Source organism: Lepus europaeus, chromosome 8 (assembly GCF_033115175.1).
Source record: "Lepus europaeus isolate LE1 chromosome 8, mLepTim1.pri, whole genome shotgun sequence".
NCBI lineage: Eukaryota > Metazoa > Chordata > Mammalia > Lagomorpha > Leporidae > Lepus > Lepus europaeus.
Genome location: NC_084834.1, coordinates 55,517,763 through 55,532,353, shown reverse-complemented (window position 1 = coordinate 55,532,353; position 14,591 = coordinate 55,517,763). Strand labels below are relative to the sequence as shown.

At 37.7% G+C, this 14,591-nt stretch overlaps 1 protein-coding gene across 8 annotated transcripts in view; it reads left to right on the top strand.

The window, feature by feature from the left end:
* Positions 1-14,591, top strand: part of BLTP1 (bridge-like lipid transfer protein family member 1) — a 239,607-nt gene that overhangs the window by 165,703 nt on the left and 59,313 nt on the right. For all 8 annotated transcript variants that reach the window (XM_062199676.1, XM_062199670.1, XM_062199672.1 and 5 more), the window contains 5 exons: positions 4,937-5,034; positions 5,968-6,153; positions 8,054-8,222; positions 11,703-11,914; positions 13,215-13,413. In XM_062199676.1, the coding sequence (XP_062055660.1) occupies positions 4,937-5,034; positions 5,968-6,153; positions 8,054-8,222; positions 11,703-11,914; positions 13,215-13,413 (864 nt within the window). The remainder of the gene's footprint in view (positions 1-4,936; positions 5,035-5,967; positions 6,154-8,053; positions 8,223-11,702; positions 11,915-13,214; positions 13,414-14,591) is intronic.

The window sequence follows — 14,591 nt, the reverse complement described above, 5'->3', positions numbered from 1 at the left end:
AACAAAATTTAGATAATATTGCAATATTGATCAAAATATTTAATTGACTTTTATATCATGAGGTAATGTATTAAGAGGAATTAAGATAAAAACCACATTGACTCTGTATAACAGTTCTTGATGAGTATTTCCAGTGTGAATGTAATCACATTAAGAGAATATCTAAGCCACAGTTTATAAATTGTCATTAAGAGGACTTTCTCTGTGCTCCTGGATTCATTCATTCATTTATTTAACAAATTATTCAGTTACAATTTTGATGAGTTTTATGAATAATAAGAGCAAGGTGCTGTGACTCTGTGTCATGCAAGGTGCTAGTTTAAGAAATTGGAAAAGGCTCCTCAGAGGAATTTGTATCAAAAACGCTAAAAATGAATCCTAGTTTGGCAGGAATGGAGAATGAGAGAGGATGCAGACACAGCATACAGATCAGTATTTGATTCAGCCCTGAAGGACAGCACTCCTTCAATTAGCAAATTAATTCAGTTAGCAGTTGTGCAATTAACAGTTTTCTGCTGGGCTGCTTCTGATTGCATCTGAGGTCAGGAAAGTTATTAATGATCATATCAAGGAAGCCCAGCTCCACAAGTTAAATCATAAAAAATCAGATCAGTAGTATTCGTGGATTCTTTCTGAAAATTATTGGCTAAAGACCCTTGAGGAAGAAGTAAATATGTGGCAAAATCCCTCTCTGCCACTGAAAGTGCTTCTACTTGGGGAACATACACAAATTTTGATGTTGTCTATATACTTGGTTAAAATCACATTAGAACATTTTATATGATAGACAAGTTGCTAAGAATATTTCAAGTTTGTAAATTTGTATGAATTCTGAATATTTTCAAGACCATTTCATTACTGATTATGTAAAATCTGAAATATACTCATATTGACTCATCTTATCTTTCTCATGGTTAAAAAGGAAAAAAAAAAACCTAGCATTGTATAGCTCATAGTGTTAGATTATCACTGTAAGTTTCCCTTCAGACAAGGTATTTTTAATGAAAGGGAAGGACTTTGCTTAACTTCTAGATTACTGTCAGTTAGCAGAGATTCTAAACCTATTCAGTAGTTGTTTATACAGAGCCTTTAAAAAAAAAAAAGATTTATTTATTTATTTATTTGAAAGGCAAAGTTACAGAGAGGCAGAGGCAGAGAGAGAAAGAGAGGGAGAGAGAGAGAGGTCATCCATCCTCTGGTTAACTCCCTAAGTGACTACAATGGCTGGAGCTGGGTTGATCCGAAGCCAGGACCCAGGAGCTTCTTCAGGGTCTCCTACAAGGGATCAAGGGCCCAAGGATTTGGGCCATCTTCTGCTTTCCCAGACTGTAGCAGAGAGCTGGATTGGAAGTGGAGCAGCTGGGACTTAAACCGGTACCCATATGGGAAACCAGCATTGCAGTTGGTGGCTTTACCCGCTACACCACAGTGTTGACCCCTATACAGAACTTTAAAAGCAGGACCCTAGGCTAGGTAATGAGGAAGTTACAAAATCACATGTATATAACAATTGTCAGGCTTACGGAACTTTTGATGGGAAGGTGAGATACTTTACATGTAGTAATTCAAAAAGTGTAAATGAATGAGAAAGTTAAGCATTGTAACTACAAAGAAGAACGTTTTATAGGTAGAATTATTGAGAACTTTAGGAAAAGGAAAGAATTGAGCTGATTCTTGAGTAACTTCTTTTTGATGGTTGAGCACATTTCAAAAGTGAGGGACAGATTTTTTGGGGAAAAAGGGACAGAAAGGGATGTTTATTGGCTGAAAATGAAGTAAGAATTCTGGAAATGTGAGGACAATTATGAAAAATTATAGTAGCTGCTTTGAGGATTGTGTGAGAGAAATAACCAAAGTTGAAGAGCTGGATTGCCAAGTAGCATAGATGCCTAATTGTGTTCAGAACTGACACTGAGGATTTGCTTAGATACTGCTTGTTGGGATCTGAAGATATATGGTCCCTTCCCTTAGCAACTCAGTCTGATTGTGGGCACGCTATCTAAATTTTTAAAAATGTAAGAGAGAGGTGTCTTTTTGGAAGATATTGAATGGCAAGGAAGGATTAAATTCTAGTAAGAGTTAGTCAAAGATGGTTTAACAATATGTGATATGACTTGGAAGAATAGCTGGCTTATTGACTTGCTGTCCTTAGGAATTAGGGTTGACATAAGATGTGTGCTTAGTTGATTTGAGAAGGTAGGAAATGAAGACCAGAATGTGACTTGGGGGACAGTCATTTTAGAAAATTGAGTTGAGATAACAGTGATGTAAGAGGGCTATGATTTATAAGTTAAATGATGTAAAAAGTGAGGTGGCTTAATGCCTTCCAAATAGTATTAAAAAGTAAGCTAAGGGGCCAGTGCTGTGGGTGTAGGGTGTAAAGCCACCGCCTGCAGTACCAGCATCTCATATGGGCGCCAGTTCGAGTCCTGGCTGTTTCAATTCCAATCCAGCTCTCTGCTATGGCCTGAGAAAGCAGTAGAAGATGGCCCAACTTCTTTGACCCTTGCACCCGCGTAAGAGACCCAGAAGAAGCTCCTGCCTCCTGGCTTAGGATTAGCACAGCTCCAGCTGTTGCAGCCAACTAGGGGTTGAACTAGCAGATGGAAGACCTCTTTCTCTCTCTTTCTCTCTCTCTCTCTCTCTCTCTCTCTCTGCCTCTCCTTCTCTGTGTAATTCTTTCAAGTAAATAAATAAATCCTTAAAAAATATATAAGCTAAATACTATCCACTGAGTCAAAGGAATGTTAGACTTATTCTTTTTTTTCTTTTCTTTTTTTTTTTTTTTTTTTGGACAGGCAGAGTTAGACAGTGAGAGAGAGAGACAGAGAGAAAGGTCTTCCTTTTTCCCTTGGTTTACCCTCCAAGTGGCTGCTACGGCCAGTGCATTGCAGCCAGCGCGCTGCACCGATCCGAAGCCAGAAGCCAGGTGCTTCCTCCTGTTCTCCCATGCGGGTGCAGGGCGCAAAGACCTAGGCCATCCTCCACTGCACTCCCGGGCCACAGCAGAGAGCTGGACTGGAAGAGGAGCAACCTGGACAGAATCTGGCGCCCCAACCGTGACTAGAACCCGTGGTACCGGCGCCACAGGCAGAGGATTAGCCTAGTGAGCCGTGGCACCAGCCAAATGTTAGACTTCTAAAAGATGTGGCAACAGAAAAAGCCACATTTGAATAAAATTAGGGCATCAGAGAAATAGAAAGTATAATTTAAGACAACAGAAACTTTTTAGGTAGTACATGGAAATGGAAACTAGAGGCAAAAAGAATGGGAGGGAATAGTTAGTTGGTACCTGGAGAGGATTGTAAACACACACACACAACCAGAGGTAGGGCCATCAGAGATGATGCATGGGTAAGAGATGGTTGTGGACTTGAGATACACAGTGGAAATAAGAATTAATTATTATTTGAAGAGAAAAACAGAAAAGATAACCAGCATGGCATAAATTTTAGAGTAGAACACTTCAAAGGGGGCAGGTACAAGCATATGGAGAGCCTCTGAGCATACAGAGACCTAGGTAGTCTACTTGTTCTTCCAAAATATAGATTCATGTATGTTAATGTATTACTGACCCACAAATCTTGATTACTTTGATCCCTATCTCTTCATCCATGTTATCCTTTCTCTTTACTGTGTGTTTATTCATCTTGTGTACATAATATCTTTTTTTTTTTTTTGGGTCAAGCTGTGTGTCCTTGTCTACCTTTTCTGTCTTACCTTGGGTGAACCTCCCTATATTTTCATTTCCTGCTCTAGTAGAAAAGTAAAGTACATTTTTATGATGCTAATAATAATAATAATAATTTTGAACCCTGATCAAATGTCAAAAGCCCATAAAAGGTTAATTTCTGTCTCAAAACAAGCAAAACCTCTTTTTTATCTGTTTGGTTCTTCCTATATACAGACTTCCTGGGATGATGCTAAACTGAACATTTATACATCAAAACTGATCATTTTAAGGTAGAATATTTGAAAGATAAGCATGCAGAAGTTTCCAAACTAAAGAAATTGAAAGTAGAAGCTACATATTAAAATATTAAAACATTAATTCTGAATTCTGTATTACCTAGAAAAAGGAAAAGTATAGTTAATAGGAATTTTCTGAAAGAACTGCTAGTCCCTTCACTGTTTTGAAATTTACAGATCAAATGTTTGATGCCATACTCTTTATTAGTAGTGTGTATTACCTTATTTTTATTTCTCTACCTTTATTTTTTCTTTCTTTTTTGTTTGCAGCACTTTTTAATACAAACAGCAAAGTTCACATTGTTAGTTGAAAAAATTAGCCCAGATGTCTTTTTTCCATTGATCATATTTTCTGATATTTGTAATATGTTTGGTCCAATGGCCACATAAAATGTTTTAATATTCTTTATAAAATATGCTTACAGGCCGGCGCTGTGGCTCAACAGGCTAATCCTCCGCCTAGCGGCGCCGGCACACTGGGTTCTAGTCCCGGTCGGGGCACGGGATTCTGTCCCGGTTGCCCCTCTTCCAGGCCAGCTCTCTGCTGTGGCCAGGGAGTGCAGTGGAGGATGGCCCAAGTGGTTGGGTCCTGCACCCCATGGGAGACCAGGAGAAGCACCTGGCTCCTGCCATCGGATCAGTGCGGTGCGCCAGCCGCGGCGGCCATTGGAAGGTGAACCAATGGCAAAAGGAAGACCTTTCTCTCTGTCTCTCTCTCTCACTGTCCACTCTGCCTGTCAAAAAAAAAAAAAAAATATGCTTGCAAATTTCTGTAGATGCAGAATTATTCCATCTTATATACATCTGCTTTAGTGAACTGTAACTTGGCCAGTGATCTTTGTGAAAGACTGGATTAATAGTCATTGAAAAAATATCTGTTTTATGGGAATTTCTTTGTTAAACAGAACAGTTGTTTTTTTCCTTTTAAAGAAATTACCCCAATCCCCAATTGTTTAACCACTTTTAGGTGGAGAGCAGCCTATTCCTCTCTGGAATGAGCATGATGGAACAGCAGATGGAGATAAGCCTAAAATTCTCCTCTATTCCCTGAACTTGCAGTTTAAGGTAACTTATAAATGATAATAGTACTTTAAAGGTATTTTTCTAATTAATTAATGTATGGTTGTCATACCAGAATACTTAGATCAACTTGATGGTTTTGAAATACTGTATTATTTGTTTCACTGTTGTAATAATTTATCTAACCACTCCATTGTAGTATTTTGTTTTTTTCCAGTTGTTGCTCTTTTGATTTACTTTGCAGTAAATGTTTTATATAATACTTTTATAGGAATCTTAATGTTTCTAATAGTTAAGATTTTAGTGTTCTTAAAATTAAGTCATCCTTACCAAATAGTCATTTAATTATAATTAATATAACCCAGGGGCACTGTAAATACAGAATACTTAAATTAAATTTCATTGTTAAAAATGTCTTACTAGATGTCGGGCGACCAAATGGCCCAACCACAAGCATCAGGTCCACCCTGCCCCACCCTAATGGGATTCCTTGCTCCCACTTCCCTACCCCCTGCAAGAGTATAACAGGACCTGTTTCCCCACACATGTGCTCTCTCTCTCTTGACCTCTCTTGCTCTTTCACCCTCTATCTGATTTGTCAGGTTTTCCTCAACCTGACAATAAATTTTTCCCTTAACTCTGGTGTTTAGTGTGTTACGTGGTGGCGTTAAATTAATTTTCCATGCAATTTTTGGGGGCCCTCCATATGCATGGACTTCAAAATTTTTACACCAAAATAAACTTTATCTTTTAATACAAAAAGTCTTACTAAGCATGAAAATTTAGAATGTTGGCAGCTGTATAACTCATTAGACATATCCTATACATGTTATCTGTATATATGAAATACATGAAATTTGTTCACCTTATATAAACAAAGAACTCTTTTGTTTATCATGTGTTGAAAGATTTCATTTAAATATGTGTACATTGTTGATTTAAGGTTCTTTTTCTTCCTCCTAAACTATAATTTGCTAGGGCATTCAAGTAACAGCCACAACTCCATCAATGAGAGCTGTGAGATTTGAAACTGGATTGATTGAATTGGAACTTTCCAACCGACTTCAGACAAAAGCTTCACCTGGAAGTAGTAGCTACCTGAAACTATTTGGTAAATGCCAAGTGGATTTAAATCTGGCATTAGGACAAATTGTCAAACATCAGGTGAGTATAGAATATTTTGATAATAGAACTGTAGCTTTCAAATTTGACAGTGAGTTTGAAGTACTTTAATTTGTATATTGCTATATTTGAAAAAGCACTTAAGTTCCTAAAATTTCTTATTGAAATTTTAATTTTAAACTCATCTAAGAAGGCCTTTACAATTTTCATTTCATTGAGTATTATCACAGCATATTGTAACAGTTTAAGGTAAATACAATCACAGAAAACTTAATCCAGTATCTACATAAAAATTTGATTGTAAATTTTTAAAATTTTCTTAAACATTATTTCATTGCCTTTGTACTAAACTTCTTAAACCTTTAAGTTTATATCTTCCCTATAGAATATTGGTTAACTTTTACATATAATAATGTTAAATATACAAAGCTAAATTGACAGCAATTAATAAGTTTCTCTGATTTATAAAAAGTTACTGATAGCTCATTGGAGATTGTTGTTGTTTGTTTCTGTTTTACAAAAATTATTGTGTAGATTTTAATTTTTCCCTCTTTTTGATTTAATATTTATTTATTTATTTATTTATTTGAAAGGCAGAATTACAGAGAGGCAGAGGCAGAGAATGAGAGAGAGGAAGAAGTCTTCCATCTGCTGGTTCAATCCCCAAATGGCTGCAACAGCTGGGGCTAGACCAATCTGAAGCCAGGAGCCAGAAGCTTCTTCTGGGTCTCCCATGTGGGTGCAGGGGCCCAAGGACTTAGCAGAGAGCTGGATTAGAAGTGGAGCAGTTGGGATTTGAACCGGTGCCCACATGGGATGCTGGCACTGCAGGTGGCAGCTTTATTGGCTACACCACAGTGCCAGCCCCCTCCCCACTTTGATTTAAAGAATCAGTTAAAAGAATGCCAATCACAGTTTCAAAATTGAATCACTACTTTAAAGATTAGGTAGGGAAAAAAATGAACAAAAATTTCTTATCTTTAGAAAGCAAAGTAATTTTTTCAAAGGAACACATTTTGAGAAGAGGACATTGGCATTCAGATTGTGAATGTCATCTTAATTTTTCTTATTTTAAGATTTATTTATTTATTTGAAAGTCAGAGTGACAGAGAAAAAGGGAGAGTCAGAAAGAGATCTTCCATCTGCTGGTTCATTCCACAAATGGCCACTATGGCCAGGGTTGCTCTGGGCTGAAATCAGGAGCCTGCAACTCTGTCCTGGTCTCACATGTCCTTGGTAGTGGCTCAAGCACTTGGAACATCTTTCATTACCTACCGAGGCTCATTAGCAGGGAATTGGATCAGAAGAAGCGCAGCCAGGACTCAAATCCATATCTGGTATGGGATATTGGCGTTGCAAGAGGCTACAGGCTACGTCACAGTTGTGGAATGCCAGTCTCCATCCTAGATTTTATATGAGCTTAACTATGACTTTGTATTTACCTTTTATATGGCTGTTCATATAGCATACTTCATATGTGTCTGGTACAGAGCACAAGGTCTTTCATAACAGTTGAAATAGAGAAAATGTATTGTAGTTCTTTTGATGAACAATGCCATAGTGGTGTTTATTTTTTTAATTAAAACATTTTCTGGGCCAGTATTGTGGTGCAGCAGGTTTGGCCTGCTGCCTGCAATAACAACAACCCATATGGGAGCTGGTTCATGTCCCAACTGCTCTGTTACCAACCAGGTCCCTGCTAATGGGCAAGGAAAGCAGTGGAGAACGGTTCACATACTTGGGCCCCTGCACACATGTGGGAGACCTGGATAAAGCTCCTGTCTTTTGGCTTTAGCTTGGCCCAACCTGGCTGTTGTAGACAGTTGGGTGGTGAACCAGCAGATGGAAATTCTGTCATTCCCCTCTCTCTATATAACTGCCTTTTGGGTAAATTAGAATTTTTCTATTACCTGATTTTATTAAGCTTAACAATATATTTTAGGTTTATGAGGAAGCTGGTTCTGATTTTCATCAAGTTGCATATTTTAAAACCAGAATTGGATTAAGAAATGCCCTCCGAGAAGAAATCAGTGGTTCTTCAGATAGGGAAGCCGTGCTCATTACCTTGAATCGACCAATTGTTTATGCACAGCCTGTGGCCTTTGATAGAGGTAAGATAAAGTCAATCCTAAAAATTAGAAATGTTTTGGTAATGCTAGTTTAAAATCATCTGTGGCATACCAGTGTAAATATTTGCCAGCTAAATGTTGTCTAAATCTGAAACATGGTCATTTTTATTCCCTTCAGTTTGGAAGTTGTTATACATTTAAAAGTAATTTTGCTTTCCACATTTTAATACATGAGAGTGTCTAATTCAGAAATGTAATTGTGATACCATTTTTTTGGATAACAGTTGCACCCATTTATCTTTTAACACTGTATTTATTCTATAAATACTTATTGTGTGTATAAAAGCTGAATAAAAACATGGATCCCTGCCCTCACAGAACTCTTAGTCCAATGGAAAAGAAACCAAATATAGACTACAAAGTGGAGTTAGAGAAGTATGTTCTAAGATTTAAGTGACTCTCTAACTTCGTTTATGCTTCTTAGAGAAGAAGTTCTTCAGATTCAGTTAGGAGTTTACCTGGGAGACAAGGATATGAAAGCTCTTCTTATCTACCTTTGTATCCTAGGACCTTCAACAGTCCTTGACATGTCATACTTTTTTTTTTTTTCTTTTTCTTTTTGCCAAATGGGAAAGACTATGAATCAGTGTACTAGTATGTGAACACAGAAGTCTCAGAAAACATAGCAGCAGGTTTCATAAAAAAAAAAAAAAAAAAAAAAAAACCAGAAAAGAAGACTTAGCAGGCAGATAGAGTTTAATTGTCAGATTGGACAAATATGTCTGAATTGTAAATATGTCTGAATTGTATTTTAGAGATAATGAGCCATTTTTAAAGCTATTTAAGATTTCAGTTCATGGTGGGCATAGGATGTTGGTAACATCTGCTAGAACATTGCCCTTTTTCACTGCTACAGGTAACATTTTATTATTCTTTTTTTTTTTTTAAAGATTTTATTTATTTATTTGACAGGTAGAGTTACAGACAGAGAGAGAGACAGAGAGAAAGGTCTTCCTTCCATTGGTTCAGTCCCCAAATGGCCGCAACGGCCAGAGCTGCACCGATCCGAAGCCAGGAGCCAGGTGCTTCTTCCCAGTCTCCCATGTGGATGCAGGGGCCCAAGCACTTGGGCCATCTTTTGCTGCTATCTCAGGCCACAACAGAGAGCTGGACTGGAAGAGGAGCAACCGGGACTAGAACCGGCGCCAGTATGGGATGCTGGCGCCACAGGTGGAGGATTAACCTATGGTGCCGGCCCCAACATTTTATTCTTTTAAATCATGTGCACATTTTTTATTTTATTGACCTTTTAGCAGCTCCTTAATAAAAAAGATTTATTTATTTATTTGAAAGGCAGAATTACAGAGAAAGAGAGAGATTCTCTGGTTCACTCCCCAAGTGGCACAATATCTGAAACAAGGAATCTGGAACTCCTTCAAGATTTCCCATGGTGCTGGTGCTGTGGTCTTCAATACTACAGGGCCAGCTCAGCTCCCTTCTAATGTGCCTGGGAAATTAGTAGATGATGGCCCAAATACTTGGGCCCTGGCACCCACAAAGGAGACTTAGTAGAAGCCCCAGGCTTCTAGCTTCAGACTGGCCCAGCTCTGGCCTTTGCAGCCATTTGGGGATTGAACAAGTGGATGGAAGACCTTTCGCTCGCTCTCTCTCCCTCTTTCTCTCTCTCTCTCTCCCTCTCCCTCTCTCTCTCTCGCGCACACACACACAAACACACACACTCTTACTCTCTCTTTCTCTGTCTCTCTGTAAATCTGCCTTTCAAATAAATAAATAAAATCTTGGAAAGGAAAAAGAAAAGAAAAAAAAAAAAAAGATCTCCCACATGGGTGCCAGGGGGCCCAAGCACTCGGGAGCAGGATTGGAAGTTGCATAGCTGGGATTTAAACCAGAACTCATATGGGATGCATTGCAGCCGTGGCTTAACCAGCTGCACCAGAACAGCAGCCCCTCCTTAAAGTATTTTCTGCTATTGGTGTTCATAGCACAATACTTACTTTTCTTTGTAATTCCCTTGATCTTTTTTTCCTTTTAAATATTTAAAGATTTATTTATTTTAAAGAGCATGAGAGAGAGAGAGAGAGAGAGAGAGAGAGAGAGAGAGAATCTTCCATCATCTGGTTCACTCTACAAATGGCCACAATAAATAGGTCTGGGCCAGGCCAAAGCCAGGAATTGGGAATGCCATCCTGATCTCCCATATCTGTAGCAGGAAACCAAGTACTAGAGACATTCTCTACTACTTTCCTAGGCACATTTTCAGGAAGTAGGATGGAAAGCAGAACAGTGCTCATATCATCACTAGCAGTGGATTAACCCACTGTGCTATATCACCAACCCCTCTGAGTTCTCTTCTTTATCTCCTGTTCAGTCTCCTCCTATATGCTACTGTGAAATGAAGGTTTTCCTTAAGGTTTCTTCCTTGGTAAAATCTAAATTCTTTAAATATATATATATATATATACATATATATATATTTTATTTATTTGAAAGGAGGGTTATAGAGAGAGAGGGAGAGAGCAGGGTCTTCCATCTGCTAGCTCATTTCCCAAATGGCCACAACATCTGGAAGTCAGGAGCCAGGAGCTTCTTCTAGGTCTCTGACATGGGTGCAGTGGCCCAAGCACTTGGGCCATCATCCACTGGTTTTCCAGGTGTATTAGCAGGGAGATGGACCAGAGGTGGAATAGCCAGGATTCAAACCAGCCCCCATATGGGATGCTCGTGCTTCAGGCAGCAGCTTAACTGGTTGTACCACAACACTGGCCCTGACCTACCTACCTTTAAAATAAAAAAAAAAAAAGATTTATTTATGTATTCAAAAGACAGAGTTACAGAGAGAGGGAGAGACAGAGAGAGAGAAAAAGATCTTCCATCCATTGGTTCACTCACCAGATGGCCACAACAGCTGGAGCTGGGCTGGTCTGAAGCCAGGAGTCAGGAGCTTCTTCTGGGTCTCTAATTGGGTGCAGGGGCCCAAGCACTTGGGACATCTTCCACTGCTTTTCACATTAGCAGGCAGCTGGTTTGGAAGTAGAGAAACTGGGACCTGAACTAGTGCTGACCCAGCACCAGCCCCCCTACCTACCATTTTAAATCAAATCTTCTTAATGTGTGTTCCTAGCATTATGTACCTGTCCTTCAAGAATTATAGAAAGTAGTAGCTGTGAACTCTAGAGATAAGATCAGGGACCATGTATCTTCATTTGTCGGTCCACTCCAGTACCAAGCATAGAAAAGGCATTTCACAAATAATCTGTTGAATGGTTGAATGCACCTGGTTTTCTTCTCATTTCTGCCATTATGCAGTAGTCTGCTTTCTGCTTTATTTTTTCATTTGTCAATAAAAACATTGATGTTGTCCTCATAGATCCTTTCTAATACTAGTGCTGCAGTTTTCTGGGAGTAATTTTTATTAAGAAAGTTTTGTAGCTACTTGGTATAGTAACCCATCTGGTATTGTTGATTTTAATTTTCTTTCTGCTTTGCTTTAATTATCAAAAGCTGTGCTATTTTGGCTGAATTATAAGGCTGCCTATGACAACTGGAATGAACAACGAATGGCTTTACATAAGGATATTCATATGGCTACAAAGGAAGTAGTAGATATGCTACCTGGTATCCAGCAAACATCTGCCCAGGCCTTTGGGACTCTCTTCCTCCAGCTCACTGTGAATGATCTTGGAATTTGCCTACCTATTACAAATGCTGCTCAGGTACCTAAAATTGGTCATATTGCAGGATCAAGAGCCAGACATTCCTACTAACCATTTCTAAGTGTGCAGGAGTGGGGAACCTTTTTCTTGCTAAGGGCCATTTAGATATTCATAATATCATTCATAGATCATACAAATTATCAGCTTAAAAATTAACCAGTTATAGATTTTTTAAAAATTTCAAATCCTGCCTTAAAATTGCCATGACAGAGCCAGTCCAAATGATTTCCCAGGACTTATGCTGCCTACAGGCTGGAAATTCCGCACTCCTGAAAAGTGTAACAATAAATTTTTCAGGAAAATAATTTGCAACTTGAGTTTAGTACACAGTAAGATTGAGCTTCCTTATTCATCTATAATATATTAAACCTGAATCTTACAAAACTTCTCTAAAGTACTCTGATATAGTTCAAGATTGGCATCTATCTGATAACTCTATTTCTCTCTTGGTAAGTAAGATTAATTTTCAGAATCTTTAATTTTTTTTAGCAAATAAATCTTTGGCATAGCATTGTTTATAAAATTGAAACAAAAAGGCTTTTAAAATATTATTTAATAATCTCCTCTGCGATAGAGCAGGGAAGTCAATGAGAAATTTCTCTTTGTAATTAGGACCAATTATCAGGAATACATATTTACATGCACATGTGTATGAAAGAGAAAATGCTATGATTACTTGTGCAGTCAAGGGTTTGATGTTATAACAGTCAAATACAGAGGTCTACATTTTACTATTACTTTACCTTGAATAATCTGTGACCAGTTGTTGAATGAATTTGTCTTTTAGGACTCTGTTTGACAAGGTATTGTCAAGAAAACCCTGGGGTTGACTATGGGCAGTGTTGGTATGTTGGTGTCTCAGGAATTGAAATATGGTAATTTTTAATGATGTAATGGTTTGATGCCTTAGGAAGGCTGTACACACCAGGGGTGGGTGTCTTAGTTAAAGCGCCCCCACAATTAAAACAGAGGCTTGAGTTAGAGAAGTAGATAATTATAATGGTGTGATGCTTTAGGAAGACTATACACACCAGGGGTAGGTGTCTTAGTTAAAGTGCCCCCACAATTAAAACAGAGGCTTGAATTAGGAAAGTAGATAATTAGCCCATGCAACTGAAGTAAGAAAGCACATGTGACAGTGCATTTCACTTGAGCAGTTGAATTTTTAAAAGCTATGTTTCTAAGCCTTTATTTTTTTAAATGAAGATTTCTAGATGTTTGGTGCTATGGATCCTGTGAGGATTTCTAAATTTAAACAATCATCACTTTTGTCTTACTTCTTCTTTAATATATTTTGCAGTCCAATCACACTGGAGACCTTGATACTGGTTCTGCTCTGGTACTGACCATTGAAAGTACTCTCATCACTGCTTGCTCTTCAGAGTCTCTGGTTAGCAAAGGGCATTTCAAAAATTTTTGTATCCGTTTTGCTGATGGCTTTGAGACATCATGGGATGACTGGAAGCCAGAAATTCGTGGGGATCTAGTGATGAATGCCTGTGAGTGCCATTTCTTTTTCTGTATTAGGTTTAGAATTTTTTAAAAAAAACTCTGTAAAACTTAAGAATGGTCAAATATAGGAATGTTTTCAGAGTTTATGAAATAAGAGCTATTTCTAGTTAAAAGGTAGCAAAATATATTTATGAAAAATGATAGCTTTCAGTAGTTTTGCTAAGTATGCCACCCAGGATTTCTTTATGGTGCCATACATTTGAAGATTTGCTCATGCTGATTTTTCCTTGATTGATCCAAGATGACTAGAAAAAGCATCATTGTTTGATGGTGATCTTTAAAGAAAGTGATAAATGTGTGTGATCCAACTTATCATATATGATATATATATAACAGGAGGGAGTCAGGATCAGGAAGTCCAGCCATAATTGATGTGTCTAAATCCACATGTCCAAATTTGTAGAAATACAGCATATAACATTTGAATCCCTCCAATTCTATAATACTCAAGATTGGATATAACTACAGCTGTGTTTATATGCTATTTTGAAGGTATAAGAGTTTATTTTTATATGTTTAAATATTTTAAATATTATATCAGAATTGGTAAGTCATTAATTTTAATAATGAAGAAAAATTATTCTTGAGAAATTAGAAGATTGGGACATAAAATTTCTTAGGAATTTAACCTTCCATGTCAAATAATATTTAGTTACTTTTTAAAAGGTGAAATGCCACCATTTATACAATTTTCCCTCCTGCTCCACTGAAGGGAAATCTTTCCAGTTCTGGGTTTTCTTTCACAAATGAGAAAATTTTCCATTACTTTTACACCAAAAATTGAAGTTTCAGTTTTCAATGTTAAATTTAGGTAAAATTTATGTAAAATTCTTGGTTTTAGTTTCTGTGTTGGTGTCCCTGTAATACAAGACAGATTAATAAGAGAAAGGCATGCAAATGTATGTGTTTTGTGTGACAAAAGAACCTCCTTAAGAAAATGAAGACCCAAAGATTAATAATACCTGAATGTTTTATACTGGATTATGAGCTAAAGGTAGTAAACCAGGGGAAACTTAGCAAGGCCTGTTGGTTCCTATACTTCTCACTGTCCTTCCAACTTCAGAGGTAAGGTTGCCCCTTTCTCTGTGTATGTGGAGGGCTCATCCCACAATAAAGATCTTAGGACCTGCTTTTGGGAAAGTCAGAGAGTCTTTCCTGTAACCTG